The sequence below is a fragment of the Mugil cephalus genome, chromosome 17, assembly GCF_022458985.1.
Source record: "Mugil cephalus isolate CIBA_MC_2020 chromosome 17, CIBA_Mcephalus_1.1, whole genome shotgun sequence".
NCBI classification, from domain to species: Eukaryota; Metazoa; Chordata; class Actinopteri; order Mugiliformes; family Mugilidae; genus Mugil; species Mugil cephalus.
In genome coordinates, this window is record NC_061786.1 from 6,398,176 (window position 1) to 6,422,556 (window position 24,381).

At 39.0% G+C, this 24,381-nt stretch overlaps 2 protein-coding genes across 5 annotated transcripts; one reads left to right on the forward strand and one right to left on the reverse strand.

The window, feature by feature from the left end:
* The first annotated feature begins 25 nt into the window (after positions 1 to 25).
* Positions 26 to 11,612, forward strand: LOC125024258 (calpain-2 catalytic subunit-like). Of its 4 annotated transcripts, none has more exons than XM_047612024.1 (22): positions 37 to 129; positions 235 to 319; positions 644 to 985; positions 2,155 to 2,224; positions 2,311 to 2,429; positions 2,757 to 3,065; positions 4,252 to 4,323; positions 4,500 to 4,585; positions 4,934 to 5,008; positions 5,131 to 5,291; positions 6,617 to 6,759; positions 6,969 to 6,980; positions 7,080 to 7,288; positions 7,390 to 7,429; positions 7,585 to 7,653; positions 8,256 to 8,313; positions 8,409 to 8,470; positions 8,997 to 9,065; positions 9,161 to 9,239; positions 10,283 to 10,399; positions 10,971 to 11,023; positions 11,191 to 11,612. In XM_047612024.1, exons 3-22 carry the CDS (start codon positions 749 to 751, stop codon positions 11,215 to 11,217), a joined length of 2,067 nt encoding a protein of 688 aa, XP_047467980.1. In that variant the 5' UTR covers positions 37 to 129; positions 235 to 319; positions 644 to 748; the 3' UTR covers positions 11,218 to 11,612. The 4 variants fall into 4 exon arrangements, 3 of the variants coding, with proteins under 3 accessions (XP_047467980.1, XP_047467978.1, XP_047467979.1); XM_047612022.1 differs by having other exon boundaries at positions 731 to 985; XM_047612023.1 differs by lacking the exon at positions 37 to 129 and having other exon boundaries at positions 136 to 319.
* Positions 11,613 to 14,131: 2,519 nt separating this feature from the next.
* On the reverse strand, positions 14,132 to 24,142 carry LOC125023271 (calpain-1 catalytic subunit-like). The gene is made up of 21 exons (XM_047610425.1): positions 23,321 to 24,142; positions 22,924 to 22,993; positions 22,720 to 22,838; positions 22,340 to 22,473; positions 22,058 to 22,232; positions 20,797 to 20,871; positions 20,314 to 20,399; positions 19,979 to 20,053; positions 19,627 to 19,787; positions 19,350 to 19,507; positions 19,219 to 19,230; positions 18,915 to 19,123; positions 18,796 to 18,832; positions 18,629 to 18,697; positions 18,264 to 18,321; positions 18,106 to 18,167; positions 17,754 to 17,822; positions 17,564 to 17,642; positions 15,254 to 15,370; positions 15,071 to 15,123; positions 14,132 to 14,959 (listed from the first exon to the last, which is right to left on the reverse strand). Exons 1-21 carry the CDS (start codon positions 23,600 to 23,602, stop codon positions 14,933 to 14,935), a joined length of 2,127 nt encoding a protein of 708 aa, XP_047466381.1. The 5' UTR covers positions 23,603 to 24,142; the 3' UTR covers positions 14,132 to 14,932.
* Between the last annotated feature and the right edge of the window lie 239 nt (positions 24,143 to 24,381).

Genomic DNA, 24,381 nt, shown 5'->3' on the forward strand with positions numbered 1-24,381 from the left:
ACATGGCTATAAACATGAACTTGTGCCGGTTTCTGGTTCAGTTCACTGTGAAACTCTCTCCTCCCCTCTCTCTCTCTGTTTTCTCTCTGCTTGTCAAATAGTAGCCTACAGCAAGAAGAAGCCCAAACAGTAAGTGGCTGGTGAACATGGGGAGTATGTCTAAATGTCATTTGCATGTTTCACTAAGAAACATGAGCACACCTCACAGACCCTCGGTGCCTCTGGCGTTTACAGGCTTATAAGAACGTCTCTACTAACACCTGCTGATCCACTCGCTCTTCCACTGCGGTGAGCCCTCTTTCTCTCCTGAGACAGTGAGGTAAGTTCTTCAGATTTATCCAGTTAATTCTAACTTCACAGTTTAGTGCTGTATAACAACGTTTCTTGGAGACAGCTAAAAGCTGGGGTGTGTATAGTATTTGAAGATGTGCACATGAGATTGCAGGTGGAGATGTCTTGAGACTGCATCGAAGGTGTACGATTCCAGATACTAATAAAAACAGTCTTTAGTAGAGGGAGTAAAGGTAGAGGTAAGAAATACTACTGTAGCTTTACAGGGTGGACATGCTTCCATTCAGAGCGGTTAAAACAGAGTGGTTTGATGTGCACCCATGAATTGACTGGTTCCTACTTTGCTGTTCAGGCCATTCTTACACATCATTTTCATAACACTGACCTGAAGCCAAAGAGGCACCTCTGAATCTTCTGTTAAATCTGGATTTATAATCAGAACCCAAGTGCTGCAGTCATGCCTCCTCCCGGTGTGTGTCTGGAAATCATGGAGGTTCGCCACAGGCAAGACAGTCATGGGAGTGTCACCAGCCCCAAGAACTTCTTCAACCAAGACTACCAGCACCTTAAACAGTATTGCCTGATCAAAGGAGTGAGGTACATCGACGAAATGTTCCCCCCTGACCACAGCTCCATCGGGCAAGGGTTACTGAGCCCCTCTGACCAGGCCCGTGTGGAGTGGCTGAGACCAGCGGTGAGTGTTGTGAAACAGTTGAGATCACACGAACTGTTGATGATCGACTGTACGATAATAATATTAATATTTAAATGTTGTGTTGGAGCACTGTTAACCCGGAGCATTCTTTCTGCAAACAAACTCAGAGACTGACTATCTCAGGTGAAATTTGCATGTTCTCCCACAGACCAAAGTAGGTCAGGTTTCCTTGATGTCACAGCACAGTTGTTTGAAACATTTTAAAAAATGTACTGCAAGTATTGCTATACTGAAGCAAAAGTTATCTGCAAAGTTGAGTAACATTTTCATCTCATGTACAAACCTAAACCTTACAAAACCTGTCTGTTTTGAAATGACAATCAAAGGTTTTCACCAGCCAGAACTCCTTGTAACGCCTATTTATTTGACTAGCAGCTGGTACAATCATTACAACCCATGAGGTTCTAAACTCACTTGTCCTCAGAATATTAGTCTGGTAACATGACAGTCGGACTTTATAAAAGTGATACAGAGAAAAAAATAAACCTCCTAGCAAATGGATAATGTTCCAACCAATTGGAGTAATTGTGTTGTGAACAAATTCAGTACACTGCTCACATGGCGTGTATGACTTCGGCGCTGTCACTCTTTTTTGTTTGACCCAGCAAATCTTTGCTGGACTACAATCATTTCCCAAAGGAGGGGCTCCAGACCAACTTTCCACAACAAAAGCTAAATAAAAAAAAAATGGCTTCAGGGGGTGTCAGGCTAGCTTTCAAGGTTTGCTAATACGGTTTATACAGTAATTCAGTATTTTTAATCAGAATTAATCCGGTGAATAGGACAATCCTTGGATATTACTTGGCAAAGGGAGGTCATACAACCCTTTGACTGCACTACAGTAAATATCTTTTGACACATGAGGCTGGCTAAATTGTGAACAGGATGTGAATCAGAGTATAAGTAAGTTCACAAGTGCAGTGTAGTCTAACTTTTTGTTACTTGTTTGCATTACAGATGTTATTGTGTGTTAGTGAGAGGATGAAACACTGAAATACTATAGTCAGAGCTGTTTCAGAATACAATAGAACAGAGGCTGTGGAATTTGATTTCATTATGGGCCACTGTTATTCAAGTGCTGGGAAACTACACTATGCAACCTTGTCTTTACAATGTCCATTGACTCATCAGCTTTCCTTCTATTTCAGAAAATCTCCCCAAATCCAGCCTTTGTACTTGATGGGGTCTCCAGGTTTGACTTTGGTCAAGGAGTACTTGGTTAGGGAATTTCTTCGCTCATTTTTCTGCTGTTGGTATCTAGTTTTGAGATGACTCTGTGAATTCTTCTTTTTGTCTCTGAACAGGAGACTGTTGGTTTCTTGCATCTATTGGAGCATTGACATTCCAGATTGATGTTCTCAAGCAAGTCGTCCCACTGGAGCAGAGATTTGATGACAACTACTGTGGATTGTTTCACTTCAGGGTAAATACTACAAACACAACCAGCAATTTGTTGGACAGGTATATATTCATAGTCTGATAACACGCCATTGGGTTTTTATTATGGCTCAGTGTTTGTAAACATTATCCAACCAGATAGAAAATGGACCAATAGCCAATAGAGTTGATCCCATGTGACATAAAATGCTTCAAACTTTAGCTTGGTCAACCACAGTTAAATAAGGACTTTATTACATTGGATTATTATATTGACACAGAAGTTATTACATCTGCAGTGTCATTTTCTACAAAATAAATCCTGTTTAGAACACATAACGTAACCTTGCAATTTTTGGATTTTTCTTCACAGTTCTGGAGGTTTGGGAGTTGGGTGGATGTTGTCATTGATGACAAGCTGCCAACACTTAATGGCAGACTGATCTTTGTTCAGTCCAAAGACCAAAATGAGTTCTGGCCTGCTCTGCTGGAGAAAGCTTATGCCAAGGTGTGCGGTTCCTACAAAGACATGACGGCTGGAATTCCCTCAGAGGCTATGATGGACTTCACCGGTGGTGTTCACATATGTATCAAGCTGTCGCAACCACCTCCAGACCTCTGGGGGCTGTTGTGCAGAGCTGGCAAAGCCAACGCATTGATCGGCTGTGGTACACCTCAAGGTGTAAGTAAAAATATATCACACAGAAGAAACATGGCTGGTTAGTTTGCAGTTTTTACAGATGCTCAGCAATAAAGTCCATTTTCAGCTTGAACAGAAAGGTTGAAATTACGGGGCTTAGAACAACCCAGTTTCTCAGTTTATGTCAATAACCTCGACCTCAAAACTTTTTTGTGGATCCGACTTTATCAAACTAACTGTGTGCAAGGTTCTTCTTAAATTCATTTGAAGTTTGGGAAAAATATTCAATTTGCTTCCTTGTTTATGTCCTCTTTGATGACGCTCAAGGAACAACTATCACCTCTAACCGGTATCATCTTTAAAAATGATTTCCTCTTGAAATGTGTTGATGTTTAACTTAAAGAGTCACAATGCTGGAGCTGTTGTGGTCTCTTCACCGTGACTCATATTAGATCAGCTGACACTACATAAAAGCATTTGGCCTTTTTATGGAGAGTTCTTTCGCAAGAGGTATTTTATAAACATCTGTAAAACTTGTCAGTCTCGTCCTTGACATAATTTTTTGTCAAATTCATGCACTAAGCAGACAGTGCTGAGGCTACAAAACCTTTTTAACCCCATTTCTAGTATGTATGCTAAGCTAGATGCAGGGAAGCAACAGTCAGGCATAACATTATGACCACTGACAGGAAAAGTAAATAACATTGATCATCCTGTGACAGTACAATGTTCTGCTTTTGGACCTGGCATTCATGTGAATGTTACTTATACATGTAGCACCCACCTAGACCAGACCAGGTACCCACATCCCATAGCAAATTCGGTAGATCCCAAACTGACCAAGTATCTGTGAGATGCACTGGAACAAGCCTGACCCACAGAGGTCTCTCCCCTTACATTTTGTTGTATGCTTATAACACACACCATAATCCCAGCTGTCATTGGGTGAGAGGTGTGGTGCACCCTAGATGGGTCTAAAGCCATTAGTGCTACCCACCACATCACTGGCATGTGGTACGTGCACCAGGGATATACTCAATTCCATATACAGTATGCACAATCTTACTATCTAAAAGAGAAATTCTTCATGTATTGAAACATCAAAGTTGTTTTTCATTCATCCATAAGAGAACCACTTTACTCTCATGTGTGCATGAAAGTGATTTATTGGCTGTCTTAGCGCTTCTTCAGTTAGTCATTTTTTGGTAATATTGTCTTTTGCTTGTAGGAGACCCCCTCTAACGTATTACCAAACGGACTGGTCCAGGGACATGCTTACACTGTGACTGGTGTCAAAGAGGTAAAGTATTGCACTTGGGATTGTTAAGTAAATTTACTGCTTGTCAGGGAGAACATTCATTCAAACAATAATTGTAGTACATAATAATAATAATAATAATAATAATAATAATAATAATAATAATAATAATAATAATAATAATTATCGCTCTTTTTCTGGTGATGGTTGTGGATCAGATGATGAGCCAAGGAAAACTTTACAAACTGATTCGCTTGTGGAACCCCTGGGGAAAAGGAGAGTGGAACGGAGACTGGAGTGATAAGTGAGAACGACTCGCACTTTTTATAAATAAGTTTGACAGTATGTCATAGGACTGTAAAATATGTTTGTTGAAAGGCGAAATGTGGACAAAACAACAAATACAAGGACTAATGCTTTGCAATTTGTTCCCTGGGTGAGGTTTCGGCTAATGAATTGTTTTCACCCTGGCTTTTGTAGGCATTGTGGAGATATTGAGATTGAATTGACAAAATCATTAAAATGTTATTCTCCTTCTATCTCTCACACATACGCCCCTCAGGGCGCATGCTGTAATCTCCCTCTGAACAATGAAAACTGATAACATGTTCCTTCTCTTACTTATACTGACTGCCTTTAAACTGTCTTCAAGCTCACCTCTGTGGCAGACTGTGAGTTTTCAAGACCGCGAAAAATGCCATACAGTGTGTAATAATGGCGAGTTCTGGTAAGTAAATGTAGACAATAAAAATATTTTTTGCTTTTAGAATGTTGCACTGTACCTCACAAGCTTGGGGTTTCATATTTTTTATCAGCACCTCCAGATGAAAACTAATCCAATTTCCTCAGGATGACCCTGGAAGATTTCTGTAAGTTCTATGAAGATCTTGACATCTGTAGCCCGAGTCCAGACTTCCTTGACACAAATTCATGTTCCAAGTGGAAGACCGAAATGTATTTTGGCCGATGGGTTGCAGGAACCACTGCTGGAGGCTGCCTGAACAACAAAGGTATTCAGACCAATAAACTAAAGTACTTTATGTACAGTACATCAAATTCTAATGTGGTGAAAACTGTGACTGAAGAATGGCACAGAACTAACTATATAGCTGAACAAGTAAGTTGAAAGTATGACATAATTAAATGACACAAATGTAAATAATTATAAAGATCTGTATTTAAGTTATTTAAAAGTCCCAGTTTGCCTCAAGTTATTAACATATCATGTGCACTATATTACTACAGTCACCTTGGACTGGCTCATAATGTAGTGCTAGAACACAAGCAAAAGAAGAAGTCACTCAGGCAGTCCCACAAAGGTGTCCCACATCTGTTGTCTAACCTTACACACAGCAAACTGAAAATAGGCACCAGACTTAAATAGTCTTTACCTCTCTTGACCAGCAGAGGGGAAACTGGAGCCTGTAACAATATAACTTTATATACAACTATAATAGCTTAAGTTCTAAACACACAGCTGGAACAAGTGGAATTTATCAGCACAGTCGCACAGTCCTGACATTGCTAACAATGGTTACTCAATTGTTGCTATCATTTATTTTAAATCTAATGTCTCTCTGATTGGGGGCGGCACAGTGGCTCGGTGGTTAGCGCATGTTCTCCCTATGTCTCTGTGGGTACTCCGGCTTCCCCCCACCTCCAAAGACATGCTCCTTAGGCTGATTGGTGACTCTAAATTGACCGTGTGTTGGTGCGAATGTGAGTGCGAATGGTTGTTTGTCTATGTGTTAGCCCTGTGATAGGCTGGTGACCTGTCCAGGGTGTACCCCGCCTCTCGCCCGATGCCATCTGGAATAGACTCCAACAACCCTAGTGAAGGATTAAGCGGTATGGAAGATGAGATGAGATGAGATCTCTCTAATTGATTGAAAAAAAAAAACAAAAAAAAAAACAAGCTGGGATTATTTTCAGTTTCAGGTAATCAAGTTGTCTAAATATGTGTTTGCCAGACAGGAGCACTTTACAGGTTGATACTTCCAGGGAAGACACACCTTTAAAAAAAAAAAAAAACTAAACCTAGTGTAATTTCAGCTTTTACTGCAATTTTAAAGCATCATAAACCGTGTCTAAAATGTTTAAATATTGAACAGGACTTTACAAAACATAAGATAAGATCCATTATCTTACCTTTATCTAAGCACTGACGACTCAAACCGGTGTATAGTATCATATATAATGTCATGAGTAGAGATTCCTGGCACTGTGCCAGTAGTGCTAAACTACTTTGCATCTTAAGAAGTAAATTATAAGCTTTAATGGATTCTGTTCATGATAACAGAGGGAAGTCTCTTCAGCTTTTTCTTTGTGTCATCAGACAGTTTCTGGACCAATCCACAGTTTAGGGTCAAGAGCTATTCAGAGAAAGAAGGTGAGATGCTGGTGTCGCTCATGCAAAAGCCTGACAAGAGGAACAGACACCTGGTGCAAAACCTCCACATCGGATTCTCTGTGTTTGAGGTAATTATTGCATTTTATTGTTAATTAAAATACAGTTACCCAGCATTATTAACAGTAAATTAATCACAGCTATGTCATTTATATGGCAATTTTATCTCTTTTTTTATAGTTTATCTTCTGCTGATATTCTGTTGTTGAGGAACAAGTGTGTATTAAATTAAATTATTTTTGTCTTCAACATGAACATTTTTCCACTCATTTCCTTCAAGATGACTGAACAAGTAAGACGCTATTTAATCCTAGTCCATGTTTTTCTTACAAATATCCCAACCTTTTATAAATCATATGAATAATCTGAATTCTTCTGTGTGTTATTGAAGTATAAGGCACAGGTGGGTAAGTTCCCAGCTTCCTTCTTTAACACAAACGCACCGGTCGCCCAAACTAAAACCTACCTGAACGCCAGGGATGTCACCGAGCTTCTGACGCTGAAGCCTGGTGAATACCTGATCGTGCCTTCAACCTTTAATCCATATGAGACGGCCTCTTTCATCCTGACCATCCACTCCAAGGAGGAGACCCTTTGCTAGTATGTTCACACTCACTGCCTTTGTCAGTGTACCAAGATATGACGGACACAATTATGCCAAAAAGACAAAATCTAACACACACTTTGTTCTTATTATACAGCGAGAATTCTGGAGACCACAAGTATGAACCGGTTGAAGTGGTGTGTGAAATGCAACATTCTCACAGTTGTTTGTATTATGCTGTCGTGTTGCAGTATTATACGAATTAAACTTTGACATTGCATTTTAAATTAGATTATACAGTAGATGGCAATACATTTTCTGTCCTATTTTCCCTTCTATCTTTGATTCTTAGCCTCAGAAGGTCAGAAATGCAGAACACGATGAAAGTAAGAGGGGCGTGTTCCGTCAATACTCTGACAAGGTAATTTTTTGTCATTTGTTGAATTACTATAATTATCTCAATAACGTATTGAATTTAATCACATCTTGGTCCCTTTTATTAAAAGTCAACTAATGTATACACCAAATTTGAAATTATTTCAAGCTGCAGTAAATCATAGTTTTACTTGTATAATAGCTCAAAATACTGCATGTGAAGTATTGTAAAGGGTCGGCTTAAGTGTATAACCCTGAGGCTAATCCTTGTTTAATCCTTGTGTCAATGATATGCCTAGCCCTGCAATCCTGTTTATGCAATTACAGCACCTAAAAATATAGCAGCAGTGTTTCCTGGTAGCCTGCAGGGACTGAAAGCCATCCAAAGTGCTTTACAACAAAGCCATAAAATAATACATAAAACATAAATTGGTAATATAATTGTAAAGTGCTACAGCGCTGCAGAGCCTTCGAGATGTACATAACACTGATCAAATAAGCACACCTAAAACAAGACAATCCTGTTTCTCTCAGCATCGCAGCAGTGCGAGTACAGCACCTAAAAATATAGCAGCAGTGTTTCCTGGCAGGGTGCATGACAGGTGTGTATGTTGACTCACCACGGTCTTATCATACTTTCATTTCCAGTATGAAGAAGTGGACGCTGAGCAGCTTCAGAAGCTTCTAAACGACAACATCCTGAAAGGTTTGAACTACAGAGTACTCCAGCGTGCAAAATCATAAGGTCTCCAAGATGCAGAAGATAGCTATACCTCTAACACACACACCTGTATCTTTTAGGAGACTTGAAGTCTGGAGGCTTCAGTATTGATGCCTGCCGCAGCATGGTTGCACTGATGGATGTATCCTGTTGACATTGCTCATGATAACTCACACACAACAAATAATAGTCAAATTGTGTGTTAGTTTTCTCAAAAATAGAAGTTCTCCTAATCCAAAGAGTTTATATCACATCACGTGGCTGGTCAGTGCCATTTACCTTCCTGATGGCCATAGTCACACTGTTTATTATTGATCTGAAGAAGAGTTCAAGGTGTTATTTGATTGAGAATCTTTGGGACATTTGATAAATCAGACGCGCAGTTGTTTCACTTTGTGACCTGGAAGACTTCAAGAATTGGCCGCTAAAGCCGTAGTGGAAGAATACCACAAGTCACCCTTCCAGGTTTTTGGTGGGGTGGCACAGTTATCCTAGATTGCAGAGGACCTTTGGTAAAGCATATTACATAGGTGGTCATTAGCATGTCAATAGGTTACAGTAAATTGTGTCAAACGGGCCTGCTCTCATGTTGATGCAACAGATATAACTCAATTTAGAGGTCAGGCTAAGACGTTCACACTTTGCTGCCTTAATACTGGCTGAACAAGTTATCTATCACCGGCAAACTGAACAGTCTGGAATTCATCCGTCTGTGGAACAAGGTTGTCACATACAAGGTAAATGGAAAGAAGTTCAGTTTAAATATACACATAAATGAACTATATATGAAAAGACTTTCTTCATCAGTGTCTGTGTTTTCTTCTTTCAACAGGACATTTTCTTCCTCACTGATGTTTCACGAACGGGAATGCTGTCACTGAGTGAGCTGAGGAACGCTCTTGTAGCAGCAGGTACATGACTTATTTATTTCCTAATAAATACCCCATGCTCCCATGATGGCTCCGCAAGATTCTCTGAGGGTCCTTGTCCAGTGGGATACCATAAGTGAAGCACACACTCCAGCCCACTCTTTCGAAATGGTGAACGCAATCCTAGTCCTAGTATGCCAGTCAATGAGAAAACACCAAACGCCATGTGGCATCGCATAGGTCCCTGTTTTGTTGTGTTGGTGATTGTACAATGACAGCCTTAGGTTATGTTACATTGAAAATGCAAAGACTGCCCAGCAATGAAAAGTCTTCAGCATCTTAGGATGAATCGTATCCACATCTGGATGCAGATTCTCATATGATTCTGAGATTCCTTCTGAGAACATGAGGCAAGCCTTCCCCCAAGACTTCAGATTACAGATGCTGCTTCTTCCACATAGGAAGTGCTGGTTGGGTTCATGTGTTACTCAAAGTTCCTCCTTCCACTACCCAAGAATTTAATCAGTCATAGTCAGAGGTTCTCCAGTCTTACTGACTTCAGCCTGTCCCAAGCCCTATTTTCCCTTCCTGTATTGTCTGACAGTTTGCCAGAAGTTGCTGAAAGCCTCCCTAAATTTCTGCACCCAGGTTTTACATCCACAGCCGCTCTACCTGCAGCTCCTCTTGCCTGCTGGAACTTGTCTGCTGCTTCAGGGGCCATAGGGCAAGACAAGACAGAAAGGCCATGACTTTCAGTTAGTTTAACAAAGACCAGTCAGTCTAGTCTGGCATGTTTAGCTTATGTAACTCAAGAGCAAGTCTTGTCTGAGATCATGTGTCCTTGCGATAGTGCTTTAAGGTATAGTACTATCTGGGGACTTCCAGTAATTTGTGATAATTATAGAGGTCAGATTGCAATTATTACAGGTTGCTAAATCAGATGAATGTCCATGCCAATTCTGTAGATCAGAATTAGACTTCACAACTTTTACGTTTGTTTTTACAACAAAGACTTTATAGGAAAAAAATTGTCAAGTTGTCAAGCTCCTACTGAACTGTTACTGTGTGTGTGTGTGTGTATGTAGGAATGAGAGTCGGTGATGACATGCTCAATCTGATGGCGCTGCGCTATGGCGCCTCAGCTGGACACATGACACTGGAGAGCTTCATCAGTCTCATCATTCGCTTGGACTGCATGCAGAGTAAGTGAGGAGGGACAAATGATGACATGAGGAATGTAAATACATAGCAGGCCATAAAGTTGGAGTAAAATATTTTTTTACCTATTCTCGTGAGAAATTGATTTATTCTTCTCACTGTGATTTATTCTTGATAGATAAAATGTGTATCTTCTCAAAACTTTATTGATCAATCTCTTTCATACATATAACTGATTTATAAGCATTTATAAGCATAATATTGACAAGCATATTCACTTCTATACGTGAACACTGCCTTGTTTGTTGTAATATAGCTTTTATATATATATATATATATATATTGAAATTTTTATGTTTTTTAGTCCACCCATATGTGCACTGTGTGCACTGTTTGTGATGTTGAATGTCTGCTGTTGTTGACACCAGGAATTTTCCCACTGTGGGATGAATAAAGGCATATCTTATCTTATTTGCATGAATAAGAATAAAAAGAGAAATGTGTTCAAAAACAAAGTCATTCCAACTTTATGGGCAACAGTGCATGAGTCAATGTCTATCATACACTGCTTTTATGACTGTGATACAGTCTGTTTTTCAATGTGTTACCCAACAGAGATCTTCAAACAGATGTCTGATGGAAAAGCCATGCACCTCAAAGAGTCAGAGGTAATAAAGTCACTTCCTCATTGTTACATCTTTTCCCAAACCACTGCATTGATTCATACACACAAGTAGAGGAAATCAAAACTGCATTCTACACTTTATACATTTCAAAGCTGCATTCATTTATTAATAACTGCACTGAATTAATAAGGGGTCTCTCTTATTTCCAGTGGATGTACTTTTCAATGTACACTTAACCCAGCAAAGAAGATGGAAGCACTTTCATCTGGAAATAAAGGAGAAGCATTTTTTTTTTTTTGCTATATTTCAAAATAAATAAAAGTTTTAGTTTTTAGCAAATAATCCATGACATATAATGTATGAAAAGTGCATTTTCATACATTTGTCGGTATTGTAGATCGCAATGAATATCTAAAACAAAACTAAAACAGAAGCAACTTGATTTGCCACAATTAGTTTTCCTGTTTAGCTTTAGATATACTATGATGTGGATAATTGAGAATCTTTACAGACATGTACGTTAATGTGAAAATGTAACAGAACATCAGATTGATATTAGACTTAAGAAGGAATCTGTTTGTTTGTTTTTTTGTTGTTGTTTTTTTAAAAATAAACACGAACAACTACTGTATGCATGTACATTTAAAGAGAGCGTGAACGTTTGCCATACACCATCCTCTTAATCACACAATTTCCATTATCTATTTTAAACATTAACCATAAAGTCAATCGTTAGATTACAGATCATCATGAACCAAGGAGAGCAACAAATGTTACTGGAGATGTGCAGTGTTCATTGCCTATAGTTGCCTATTCCCACTTACAGTGGTGTGGAAAGTATTGCCCCCTGCCTGATTTTTATTTATTTATTTGTTTATTTATTTTTTGTCTGTATTAATATAAGACAAAGATAACACAAGTAAACACAAAATGCATTTTTTAAATGTAGGCTGTTGTTATTATTGAGGACAACCCAAATCTACACCTACATCACTCTATGGAAACCTGATAACTGTCTTTTACAGTGTTGTGGAGGAATTTAAGCCCACTCATCTTTGCAGAATTGTTGTAATTCAGCCACATTGGAGTGTTTTCCAGCATGAACCACCTTTTTAAGGTCACACATCTCAATAGGATTCAGGTCAGGACTTTGACTTGGTCACTCCAAAGTCTTCATTTAGTTTTTCTTCAGCCATTCAGCCAGGTGGACTTGCTGGTGTGTTTTGGATCATTTTCCTGCTACAGAACCCAAGTTCTCTTCAGCTTGAGGTCATGAACAGATGGTCAGACATTATCCTTCAGGATTTTTTGGTAGACAGCAGAATTAATTTAATCCATTTATCACAGCAAGTCTTTCAGGTCCCGTAGCAGCAAAACAGCCCCAGACCATCACATCACCAGATTTTATTCTAAGTATGATATTTGACTTTTTCTAAATGCTATGTTACTTCTACTCCAGATGTAATGGAACACACACCTTCCAAAAAGTTCAACTTTTGTCTCATCAGTCCACAGAGTATTTCCCAAAAATCTTGGGGATCATCAAGATGTTTTCTGACCAAACTGACTGACATTGGTCAGTAGTTGTGGATAAAGGCTCTCACTGTGTTTCGCAGGAGCACACAGTTTTAGCAATGGCTTTACCAGACTGATAGATCTCGGTTGCTTTCTTTCTCATCTGTTCCAGAATTTCTTTGAATCTCAGCTTGATGTTTAGTAGGACTTAACAGATTCCTGGACCCCTTGCAGTTTGCCCACAGATCAAAGAGATCTGTGGATGACGCCGTCAACCTGTCTTTCCACCTCATCCTCCAGCAGACTCCCCCAGAACATAAGTCTGTGACTGGAGGTTTGCAAATGACACCACCCTCATCGGGCTCATCTCTGATGGAGATGAGACCTCCTACAGGACGAACATAGACTTGGTGTAGTGACTTGGTGTAGCTGTAACATCCTGGAGTTGAATGCTGACATCATTGAGTCCATCCTCACCAACTCCATCACCACCTGGTGAGTGTGTCACTCGCTCTGTAGAGGAGGTGACCGGCTGCAGTCTGAAGTCCCTCGACAAGCTGCATGCTTCCAGACTCTGAAGCGTGCAGCTAAGATTGGGGACAGAGTATTTAACAGACTCCACTCTGGCAGGTGGCTGTGATCTATCAAGTCTAGGTCCATCCACACTGCGCCTGCTAAACAAGAACAATGCCGGGCCCCCTATGGACAGACCACCACCATCCCACTGTAAATGTTCTATTTTTATTCTATATATATTTGAATGTGTATATGTTCATGATTTGATTTGATTTTATTTTCCCATTCAACAAAACACCAATGCAAATTCATTTTATGTACAAACATACAGTCTATTCTGTTTCTGATTCTGATTTTGGTCGGCGTCACTTCGACGTCAAGCTTTTCTTGATTGAAAACAGGTCTGGGAGTGGCTAGAGAAGTTGAACTCAGGTGAACCACAGTTAAGGTCAAGGGAGGCAAGTACCTTTTCACACAGGACCATGTAGATTTGGATTTTTTCCCCCCCTTAATAATAAAAACCTTCCTCTAAAAACTGCATTTTGTACTTGATTTACCTTTGTCTTATATTTAAATTTATTTGATGATCTGAAACATTTAGGTGAGATAAACAAGCAAAACAAAAATAAGGAAAGGGGCAGTTTTTCATACCACTGTATATGTCATGCATAATTCTCAGTTGTGCTTATGATACCTCATATATTCATGCATCATACCAGCCAACTCACTCGCGGGGGCCTAAAATAACCAAAATACTGTAGCTGGCTCTTGGTGATTCAGAATCTACATTGTGTAAAGTTCCCACAGACACTTTTGACTGATATGACGGCCGATAAGGAAACAACATTGACAAGTCACATAATGAAACACCATGATGACACGAACCACACCACTGTTGCTATGCAACTTACCAAACATCCACAACACCTTAGACACTTTTTTGCCAACTATTTTTGTATATTGTTCATTGTTCATTTTTATTTGATCTGTTTTATTTATCTTTCTTGCGGTTTTATGAGTGTTTACTTTTATTTGCAACGAAGCTATGGTGACAAAGTAATTTCCCTCATGGATCATTAAAGTCTGTGTAAGTCTAAGTCACACTGAATTGAACTGAAAGTGAACAGAACTGAATTCCTGCACAACAGCATGTGTGAAGATCCAGTCTCGTAGTTATTCTGTTGAGTGTTAGAGCAAAGAGATGGTGTAAAGACCTGAGAGAAAATGAAAGATATACAAATTCTCAATGTTTTTATTAAATTTTATTTATAAGATTGCATAGAATGGTGTACAAGACATTTGTAGTCAAAAGGAGTTTGAAATAATAAGTAATAAGATGTTTACATTCAAATTCTACTAATAATGCAGCCTATTACATACAATAAGTCTTCTCATGCAGCAAGACATAAATCTACTAAGGTTCAGGCTTTATGTTACAGCATTGGATGGATTGTATTTAAGTAGGCTAGCAGTAGTACTGTGAGAAAGAAGACGACCAATGACAAAGATGCTCTCTCTGAATCAAATTTCTCACTATATGTAAAAACATTCTCTTAGTCGTTCATGTCATTAGTAATAAAATGCAACAAGGTCCGCTCTCCAGTCTAACATCAATGTAATATCCAAGACTAGTTCTGTTATATTTTCACGTTCATTCATATTGCAACATGCCTTGAAGTATTCAGTCATCTAGGTCATGACATCTCTAAAACAAAACAGGAAACAAGTCTAGTTGCTTCTGTTTTAGCTGTTTTATATATTCACTACAATCCACAGTACAGGCAAAGCTATGAAAATTATATGCATATTTTTCGAAAAATTAAGTTTCTATCAATAATGAAAGCTGATAAATAACAAATTCTTTAGAAATGGCTTCTCCTGTGTTTTCAGATGAAGTGTAAATCCATCTTCCTTGCTGGATTAAGTGTACATTGAAATGTACATCCACTGGAAATAAAGAGAGAGGCCAAGTATTAATCCAGTGCTTCTTCTGTCTAGCAACCATCATTTGTAAAAAGTTGTAACACCAAAGAAATGACAAGAATGTGATTTTATTACCTCTGACTCTTGAAGATTCATGCCTTTTCCATTAGACAGCTGTTTGAAGATCTCTGTTGAGCAATACACACATTGTATACTTGAGACTTAAAGTAAAATAAAATGGCAGATGATGGAAAATAATTCAGTCACATACGACATCAACTCAGACAGTCATGTCGTCATTTATCCCTCTGCACTTACTCTGCATGCAGTCAAAGCGAATCATGAGACTGATGAAGCTCTCCAGTGTCATGTGTCCAGCTGAGGCGCCGTAGCGCAGAGCCATCAGATTGAGCATGTCATCATTCACCTTCATACCTACAAACGCACACAGTTTAGTCAGCCGGCTTTAGAAAGCTTTAGAAATGGCTTTATAATGTTTAATTTCTTCCTGTAAAGTCCTATAAAGTGTTGCAAACATTCAATCTACAGAATTGCCCACGTCTTTACATTCAGCCAATCTCAGCTACAGAATGAGTTAAGAACACAGGTGACCTCTGCTATTATTACAAACTACTGGAAGTCTCCAGAGAGTACTATACCTGCAAGCTCAAGGACACATCACCTCAGATAATGCTTGCTCTTGAGGTGGTGATGATGTGTGATTTTGCAAAACATTTGAAGTCTAATTTCATCGCCAGATTTAGCCACAGTATACAAAAGAAAGTGCTTTTAAATGCACAGTCGTTGTCTTGTTCGTGTGTTGTGTACGTCAGTCTTTTTCGGTCTTGCAACTAACCCTATGGTGTCATCTTCAAACTTGAAGAGAGCTTGACATTCAGCCTGACATCTGAATGAGGTTTGAGGGAGTTAATCCTCCCTCAAGCCTGAGGGAGCCTGAGCCATACTTCTAAAGGTGCTATTGACATGACATTTTCACCAGGTGTTGGTAATAACTCCAGTAATCTATGCATAGAAAGAAACCAAAACAAATAAGTTCAGAAATTAAGTTATGTGTAATAATGTAAAAAAAAAAAAAAAAAAAAAAAAAAAAAAGAGGGAAAAGGTATTGAACGCGTTTACTGATATTTATTAAATACTTTGTTCAAAAGCTTCGAGGTTCTGTGGGTCTCTTGTATGAACTCTGATTTTTAGTTCTCTCCATGGATTTTCAACTGGATTCAAGTCAGGTGATTGTCTGGGACATTCTAGCAGCTTTATTTTCTTTCTCTGAAACCAGTTGAGAGTTTCCTTGGCTCTGTGTTTGGGGTCATTGTCTTGCTGAAATGTCCACCCTTGTTTCATCTTCATCATTCTGGTGGACGGCAGCAGATTTTCCTCAAGAATGTCTCAGTACATTTTTCCATTCATCCTCCCCTTCAATTATATGAGGTTTTCCAGTGCCATATGCAGAAAAACAGCCCAACACCATGATGTTCCCACCTCCAAACTTCACTGTCGGTGTGGTGTTTTTGGGGTGATGTGCAGTGCATTTTGTCCTCCAAACATGGTGTGTGTTATGGCATCCAAAGAGTTCAGCTTTGCTCTCATGTGATCAGACTATGTTCTCCTAGTATTTTACAGGCTTGTCTAAATGTTGTGCAGCAAACAAGCTTCAACATGCTTTTTCTTCAGAAATGGAGTCTTGCGTGGTGAGGGTGCATACAGGCCATGGTTGTTGAGTGCATTGCTTATTGTTTTCTTTGAAACCTGTTAATTCCAGGTCTTTCTGAAGCTCTCCACCGGCGGGCCTTAGCTCCTGGACAACTCTTCTGATAATTCTTTTCACTCCTCTGTCAGAAATCTTACGAGGAGCAGCTGGTCATGGCTGGTTTATGGTCGAACGATGTTCTTTCCACTTCCAGATTATGGGCCCAACAGTGCTCACTGGAACATTCAGAAGTTTAGAAATCCTTCTGTAACCAATGCCATCAGAATATTTTTTTCAACAATAAGGTTGCAAAGGTCTTGAGAGAGTTCTTTGCTTTTACCCGTCATGAGATGTTCCATGTGTGACACCTTGGTAATGACACACCTTTTAATCGGCCATCAGTTTGGGCTGATATACATTTGCACTGACAAGGGGCAGGATGGCTTTCTGATCACTGACAGATTTCAGCTGGTGTCTTGGCTTTCCATGCCTTTTTTCCACCTCCCTTTCTGCGTGTGTTGAATACTTTTTCCCTCTGTTATTTTACATTATTACACATAACTTAATTTCTGAACTTATTTGTTTTGGTTGCTTTCTATGGAATACTTGGGTTGTTACCTACACCTGGTGAAAATTTCATGTCAATAGCACCTTTAGAAATATGACAAACTGTGATGTGTTTAGCACTTATTTTACCCGCTGTATATTGAATGCTGAACTGAAATTTATAAGCAAAATTCTGTCGATGTGGTTCCAAGGTCTGGTTTTGTGCCAGAATTAGTTTTTGTTATATTTTTGTGACATATCTAATATCATTCGATATCATAATATCAGCAGAAGAGTAATATTTTTGTTTTATCAATTCATATTCACTAAATTTGCTACATTTCTATTAAAGGATTTCACCATGAATGGTCTACCTATTGCTGTGAACGCATTCCTTAGCTCACTCAGTGACAGCGTTCCTGTTTGTGAAACATCGGTGCGGAAGAAAACATCCTGGTGAAAGAAGAAAACGGCAACACTGGTGAAGAAAATCTTTATCTTAATTAAAATCTATACTGAGGTGAATGGATGTGAATATTTAAGGCTGGGCCTGATTCCATTTACCTTGTAAGTGACAACCTTGTCCCACAGACGGACAAATTCCTTCACGTTCAGTTTGCCTGTGATTGATGTCTTGTTAATCCAGTGTTAAGGTACCACAGCCACATGCTCTCAGCCTGACCTCTGAACCAAGTGATATCTGTTTATGAAGGCAGGTTTGACAATGTTTAATTTAATCTAACTTAATAAGCAAAAAGTTGTACGTACTGCAGCAAAACTGTGCGTCTCTGGACCTTGACATGACCATTAAACATTAAACAACTGTAATATGAGGGATTCTGGTTTTAATTACTTTCATTATACTTTTCGGTAGCTCAAAATAGAAAAAATCATGACATGGGTCATAAGAGGATACGTCCATCAGAGCAACCATGCTGCGACAGGCATCGATGCTGAAGCCTCCAGATTTTATGTCTCCTGCATAAATCATAAAAAAATATGATTTATCTTATTATGTGGCATTTGCAAACACATTGCTAGTTAGGCTTAGAACTACACTTTTATAGTACAAACCTTTAAGGACGATCTCATTTAGAAGTTTCTGGAGCCGCTCAGCATCCACTTCTTCACACTGGAAATAAAAGGATTTGTTTTATTAATTTCTAACTGCACCTCCCATGCTAAGGTACGTCATAAACCACACTGGAACACTGGACATGCTGAAAAACTGACAGCTGACGTGGCTGACTTTAGCAAACACCTGAGCAACCTAAGCGAAAATTTAGGTTTGAACTTCTCACTATAGGGTTCCCTGTTCCAATAAGTGTATTAATTAATGCATCTTCAACTTCGTATGAAGCGGTATCCAAATTACATGTAAGGTATAATAAAAGGTTTCCAATCATGATTTACAGTGATACACATTTGTGAGAAATCACCGTGTCAGAGTATTGCCGGAATAGCATATTCTTATTTTCGTCCACCGGTGCCTTCTTGACCTGCTTGACCTGAGAATTAAAAACAATAATGGATAGTGACTAAAACTTAAATGACAGCAAGATAAACTGACCACCAGCAGTATTACAATATGATATTTGCTGCACACCTTTTTAACTGGTTCTTGTTTGGGTCCAGAATTCTCACTGTAAAGTAAGAAAAAAGACGATGGCATCATTGGGACTGTCATATTTGGTACACTGATACGGGCAGTAAGTGTGAACATACTAGCAAAGGGTCTCCTCCTTGGAGTGGATGGTCAGGATGAAAGAGGCCGTCTCATTGGGATTAAAGGTTGCTGGCACGATCAGGTATTCACCAGGCTTCAGCGTCAGAAACTCTATCACCTCCCTGGCGTTCAGGTAGATTTTACTTTGGGTGACCGGTGTGTTTGTGTTAAAGAAGGAAGCTGGGAACTTCCCGTCCTGCGTCTTATACTACAATAACACATAGAAGAATTCAGATTATTTATATGATTCAAAGGATGTCAGGAGCTTGTGTAAATAAGGATTGGTATTAAGTCATTTCTTACTTGTTCAGTCACCTTGAAGGAAATGAATGGAAATATGATCATGTTGAAGACAAAAAGAAATGAATTAAATGAGTTTTACTACCACTTTGCAACTACTGTTCCAGGACTACATAACCAAAGGCAATGTTTACCTGAAATATAGAGAATCCAATGTGGAGGTGTTCCACCAGGCGTCGGTTCCTCTTGTCTGGCTTTTGCATGAGAGACACCAGAATGTTTTTTGCGCCATCTTTCCCTGACTGTTCAGAGGAAACCTTGAACTGATACTGTGGATTAGTCCAGAAACTGTCTGAAGACACAAAGGCAAAAATACAACGAGATAAGAAAAAAACAGGAGCAGGAACTGAACATTGATGCTACGCTAACATCGCATTGCTAACATCAAATATGAGGTGTTATTTTTAATACTTCTGTTGTTTAGGCATCCTCCAGCAGTGGTTCCTGCAACCCATCTGCCCTCGTACGTGCAGGTCTTCCAGCGATGTGTGGAGTCTCCGTCAATGAAGTCTGGACTCAAGCCACAGATGTTCAAATCCATATAGCACTTACAGAAATCTTCCATTGCCATCCTGTTGAAATCAGGTTAGTTTTGATATTTTTGTACTCAAGTACTAGTACTATCACTATTTGTTGGTGGTAAAAAAAATTAATATCAATTAAATTAAATTTGATTAATATCTCCTGGGTGTGAATAATTGGGACACAAAAAGAATCTGACACTTTCTGACAAAGTTTCTTAAATTTGGCTACATTTGCTTACCAAAACTCTCCATCATCAGCGACTGAAAGGCACTTTTCACGATCTTGAGAACTTATAATGTTCCACAGGGATGACCTTAAAGATAGAAACATTCATTTTCAACATTCAGATAGAAATGCAAATCCTTAACCACGAACGTTTTGTGTCGGGTGAAAAAAAAAAAGATCTTTTCTATCTATCTTCAGACTTTCAGACTGACTTTGAAACAACACAGTCTGTGTAACTTTTTCCATCTATAATAAATGTGTTTGTCTGATTGAAATACATCAATTGTTTCTTTTTATCCATATCTCTCATAGACCTTGAAATGGTCTCAGAGGTGGAGTAGTACTCACTGGTCACTCCAGTCTCCGTTCCACTCTCCTTTGCCCCAGGGGTTCCACAAACGCACCAAGGAAACAATTTTACCTTGAACCACAACCTGACAAATAAATAAAAATTATACTGTTATTCTATGAATGCACATACAGTAATTGCAAGAGTACTGTACACTAAAAGAACAGGTTAGATAGTAAGGTAAATGCGAAAACAAAGTTTGGTTATTATAACTGCTCCTAATATATATTCTAGCCCCAAAGGCTTTCCCCGATCACAACATTATATGAAATGGATTCCAAAATTCAGCTGGGATGTTCTGAAGCCAGTCCTTATAATCCCTTGAAATCATTACAGTAATCTCCTGGCGTCAGAAGTATTCTTTCTTTAGCGTGTTTGGCTGAACAACATAAAGTAGTCTAAAACACTTGTGGATCTTTGTAGGCAGAAACCAACAAGTTGCCAAAAAAAAAATCCTTTAACCAGAAGCTTAAAACCTTTACCTGTTTGAGACCTGTCACGGTGTATGCATGGCCTTCGACCAATCCGTTTGGCAGTATATTGTTAGCAGTTGTCTCCTACAAACATAAGACATTCATCATTACTGAATGTGGACGGATTTGTGATTAAAATACACAGAAACTATGCAGTGTATATGAGATACTGAAATGGAGACTATATAAGTGCATTTATGCACCTGTAAAGTTCAGGGTTAGGTCGACTTAAAGGTATGAACATTTTCAGTCATCACATGAGAAACTCAATAAACAGCATTCTTGCAGGAGCACATGCTAATTAGTGTGTAGCATGCACATGCTACCCCACCTGCTAAGTCTACAAACTTTGCAGTGGAATGATGTTGAGAACATAACGTTTGGTTGTCTGTGTTCTGGGAAAGTTTTCCTCATAAAGGGACAGCATTGTCTTGTCACATGTTTTAGTGGTCTTCAAACTATTTGATTTTGGTCAGTGGGCTTCAGTGATTGTTTTAAAGTTGTGGACCATACTTCCTAAAATGTCAAACAGATGTTCTAAGAAAGAAAAACTCTGAACAAGTGTTGTTGAGTTAAAGAGTTTTAGTATGGCAGTCTTGGACTTTCCTAGCATTACTTGGGACACTGTAATGCAACCATCTATATCATGGGTCTTCGATAGGAGGTCCGTGACCCCTAGGTGGTCCACGGGGGTACTGCAAGGGGGCGTGAAATCTTTGGGTGATTAGACAGTTTTCATAATTATTTTTTTTAAATTTACCCCAAAAATGTGAATGTGTTTAAATGCACACTAACATGGATCCAACTGATTTTAGTGATGGGATAAATCAAGGTTATCTGTTAGTCAGCACAGAGGAGAGTCACACTAGACCTGTCAATCTAAGCCTGTACACAGTAGGCCCCACCCCATCACTGCTGAGCCAATCACGAGGCTGCATATAACAGTCTCCAGGTGAAATCCAGACGCAGGCTGCAGAAGAGAAGCTAACAATGTAGCTGGCTCCCACCTGAGGCCAAAATGTTTTGGCGATTCACTGTCCCTAATACATTTAGCTATGTTCAAAGGTGAAGGCATGTATGTTTATTACAGTTGCATGGCCACCCTACTGTTGCACATGTTTGGAATTTGAACATGTATTATTTGAATAGCTTAATATTGAAGGCAGAATGATAATAATATATACATATAATTCTTCTGCAAAATCTATTTGCACAGAAGATGAGGACAACAACCAGTCATTGTTCTTCTGTGTGTTATATTTCTACTTACCCCCTGAGGTGTACTACAGCCCATCAGTGTGTTGGATTTGGCAGCTCTGCACATCAGCCCCCAGAGGTCTGGAGGTGGTTCCGACAGTGTGATACACATGTGAACCCCACCAGTGAAGTCCATCATAGCCTCTGAGGGAATTCCAGCAGTCATGTCGGTGTAGGAACCGCAAACCCTGACAGAAGATTATGATACTGTATACAGGGACTCAAAGTAAAAATAATAATAATAAAAAAAAAAAAAAAGAGATTTTGCGACTGAGAAATAACAGCCTTTACATACTTTGCATAAGCTTTCTCCAGCAGAGCGGGCCAGAACTCATTTTGGTCTTTGGATTGAACAAAGATCAGTCTGCCATTGATCGTTGGCAACTTGTCATCGATGACAACATCCACCCACTTTCCAAACCTCCAGAACTAAGTCATTTAAAATAAAAGAATAAACACAAGATTTCTTTTAAAATGTGTAAAAATGACTAACTATAAGTATGATAAATACTTTCCCCTATTGGTGTTCAAAAAGTTACTCTGCAATTTACTTCTGCTTCTATGCATAAAATTCTAAATTCTTTCGAACCTCATTGTTACATGTAAATCAAAAATTTTTAGGACTCCCCACAAAGTCAACCTTCTGTAGGAGCTGAAAACGGTTGTGTTATTCACCCTGAAGTGAAAAATCCCACAGTAGTCCTCATCAAACTTCTGGTCAAGGGGGACAACTTGGCTGAAGACCGTGCTCTGGAACGTCAAAGCTCCAATAGACGCAAGAAACCAGCAGTTTCCTGTTCAAAATAGGAAACATTCACTGAGTCTGTCTAATCAGGTGGACGCGCCAGTGAAACATCATGATTGAAGAAAGGAGCCTACCGAGTATTCCTTGATTGAAGTCAAACCTGGAGAATCCATCGACAATAAGCGACGGCGCAGGAGCAATTTTCTGAAAAAGAGGGTCTCAATTAAACTTTGTAAAGAATAATAGGCTGGATTTACTTGTCAATTACTTTGATTTGTACACAATTGGACACAATTGCACATTTCCTGTGTTAGATCCGACCAAGAAGAGATCCTTTGAGAGAAAAACTCCCATTAATAGTTTGAGGACAAAATCCACAACAGAAAATGTCCTAATATTGGAGAACATTTTTACTTTCTTTCAAACTTTTCATCCCTAATCCACTACAACATATATATAATCCCCTTAGAAATCAGGGCTTTAATTTATTCAAGACAGATTAAGAAGCAACAGCGGTATATTGTGTCTCACCGCTGGTCTCAGCCACTCCACGCGGGCCAGGTCAGAGGGGCTCATTAACCCTTTGCCAATGGAGCAGGAGTCAGGGGGGAACATGTCGTCGATGTACCTCACTCCTTTGATCAGGCAGTACTGTTTAAGCTTCTGGTAATCTTGTTTGAAGAAATTCTCAGGGCTGGTGATGCTCCCACGGCCGTCTTGCTTGTGACGAGCCTCCATGATTTCCAGACACACACCAGGAGGAGGCATGGCTGCAGCGTTTGAGCTGTGTTTGCAGACATTTTGCATGCACATTTGAGAAATTTACTGAAATAAACCATGTAATAACAACACATCCAAGTTATAACAGTAATACATTTCCTTTTAAATAATGAACTATAATGCAGAACCTGACGCAAAGAATAAAGATGAGCTAGATTGTGACTTCATTACACAGTAATTTTGTAGCAGCAATGGAGAGAAGCTGCCTATATTTAATTAATCCAAAATAACATACATTAGCAGACATCTGTTCAGCTATTTTGTTGATATTAAATTTGTATAACCCCGTCAAATCAATGTTAGGAAGCCACCTACAGTATACGGAATCGATCAAAAATGACGGTAAGATCATAAAACTACAGCGAATAAAGCTAAATAATACCAAATTACACTTCTGATCGGTCTGTTTTAAAAATTTGGAAGATGATCTTACCTCACTGATTTGAATTGATAGAAAGTGTGCTGTGGAGGAAATTATGAGCAGGTAAGAGTGAAGGAGACTTTTTATAATGTCAGTTTTGGCATTAGGCCACTTTCATTGTTGATAAGATGTTATTTGCTCTTCCTGAGAAGACAAGAAGACAAACCGGCTCAACAGATGAAATCACTTCTCTTTAGTTAGAAGAGCAGGCATTAGTCAAGAAAAAATTATGCTTGTTCGCACTTGAAAGCAAACTCAAGGTTTTGTTAGTGCAGGTGTAGAGCAGGGTTGTTAAACTCATTTTAGTTGCCAGTTGCCCATCCCTGCAATAAACATATACAGTATATGTAAGTGTGTTCAATCAATTTCCCTCTGTTATTTTACATTATTA

Excerpts from the sequence above, each read along its gene's own strand:
- LOC125023271 (XM_047610425.1), bottom strand. The coding sequence starts at position 23,602 with ATGTGCATGCAAAATGTCTGCAAACACAGCTCAAACGCTGCAGCCATG. Across the intron at positions 22,839-22,923 it reads CTTCAATCAAGGAATACTCG|GAAACTGCTGGTTTCTTGCG; the intron begins GTAGGCTCCTTT and ends TATTTTGAACAG. Across the intron at positions 17,643-17,753 it reads ACAAGGTTGTCACTTACAAG|GATGTTTTCTTCCGCACCGA; the intron begins GTAAATGGAATC and ends TTCTTTCACCAG.
- LOC125024258 (XM_047612024.1), top strand. The coding sequence starts at position 749 with ATGCCTCCTCCCGGTGTGTGTCTGGAAATCATGGAGGTTCGCCACAGG. Across the intron at positions 986-2,154 it reads TGGAGTGGCTGAGACCAGCG|AAAATCTCCCCAAATCCAGC; the intron begins GTGAGTGTTGTG and ends CTTCTATTTCAG. Across the intron at positions 9,066-9,160 it reads ACAAGGTTGTCACATACAAG|GACATTTTCTTCCTCACTGA; the intron begins GTAAATGGAAAG and ends TTCTTTCAACAG.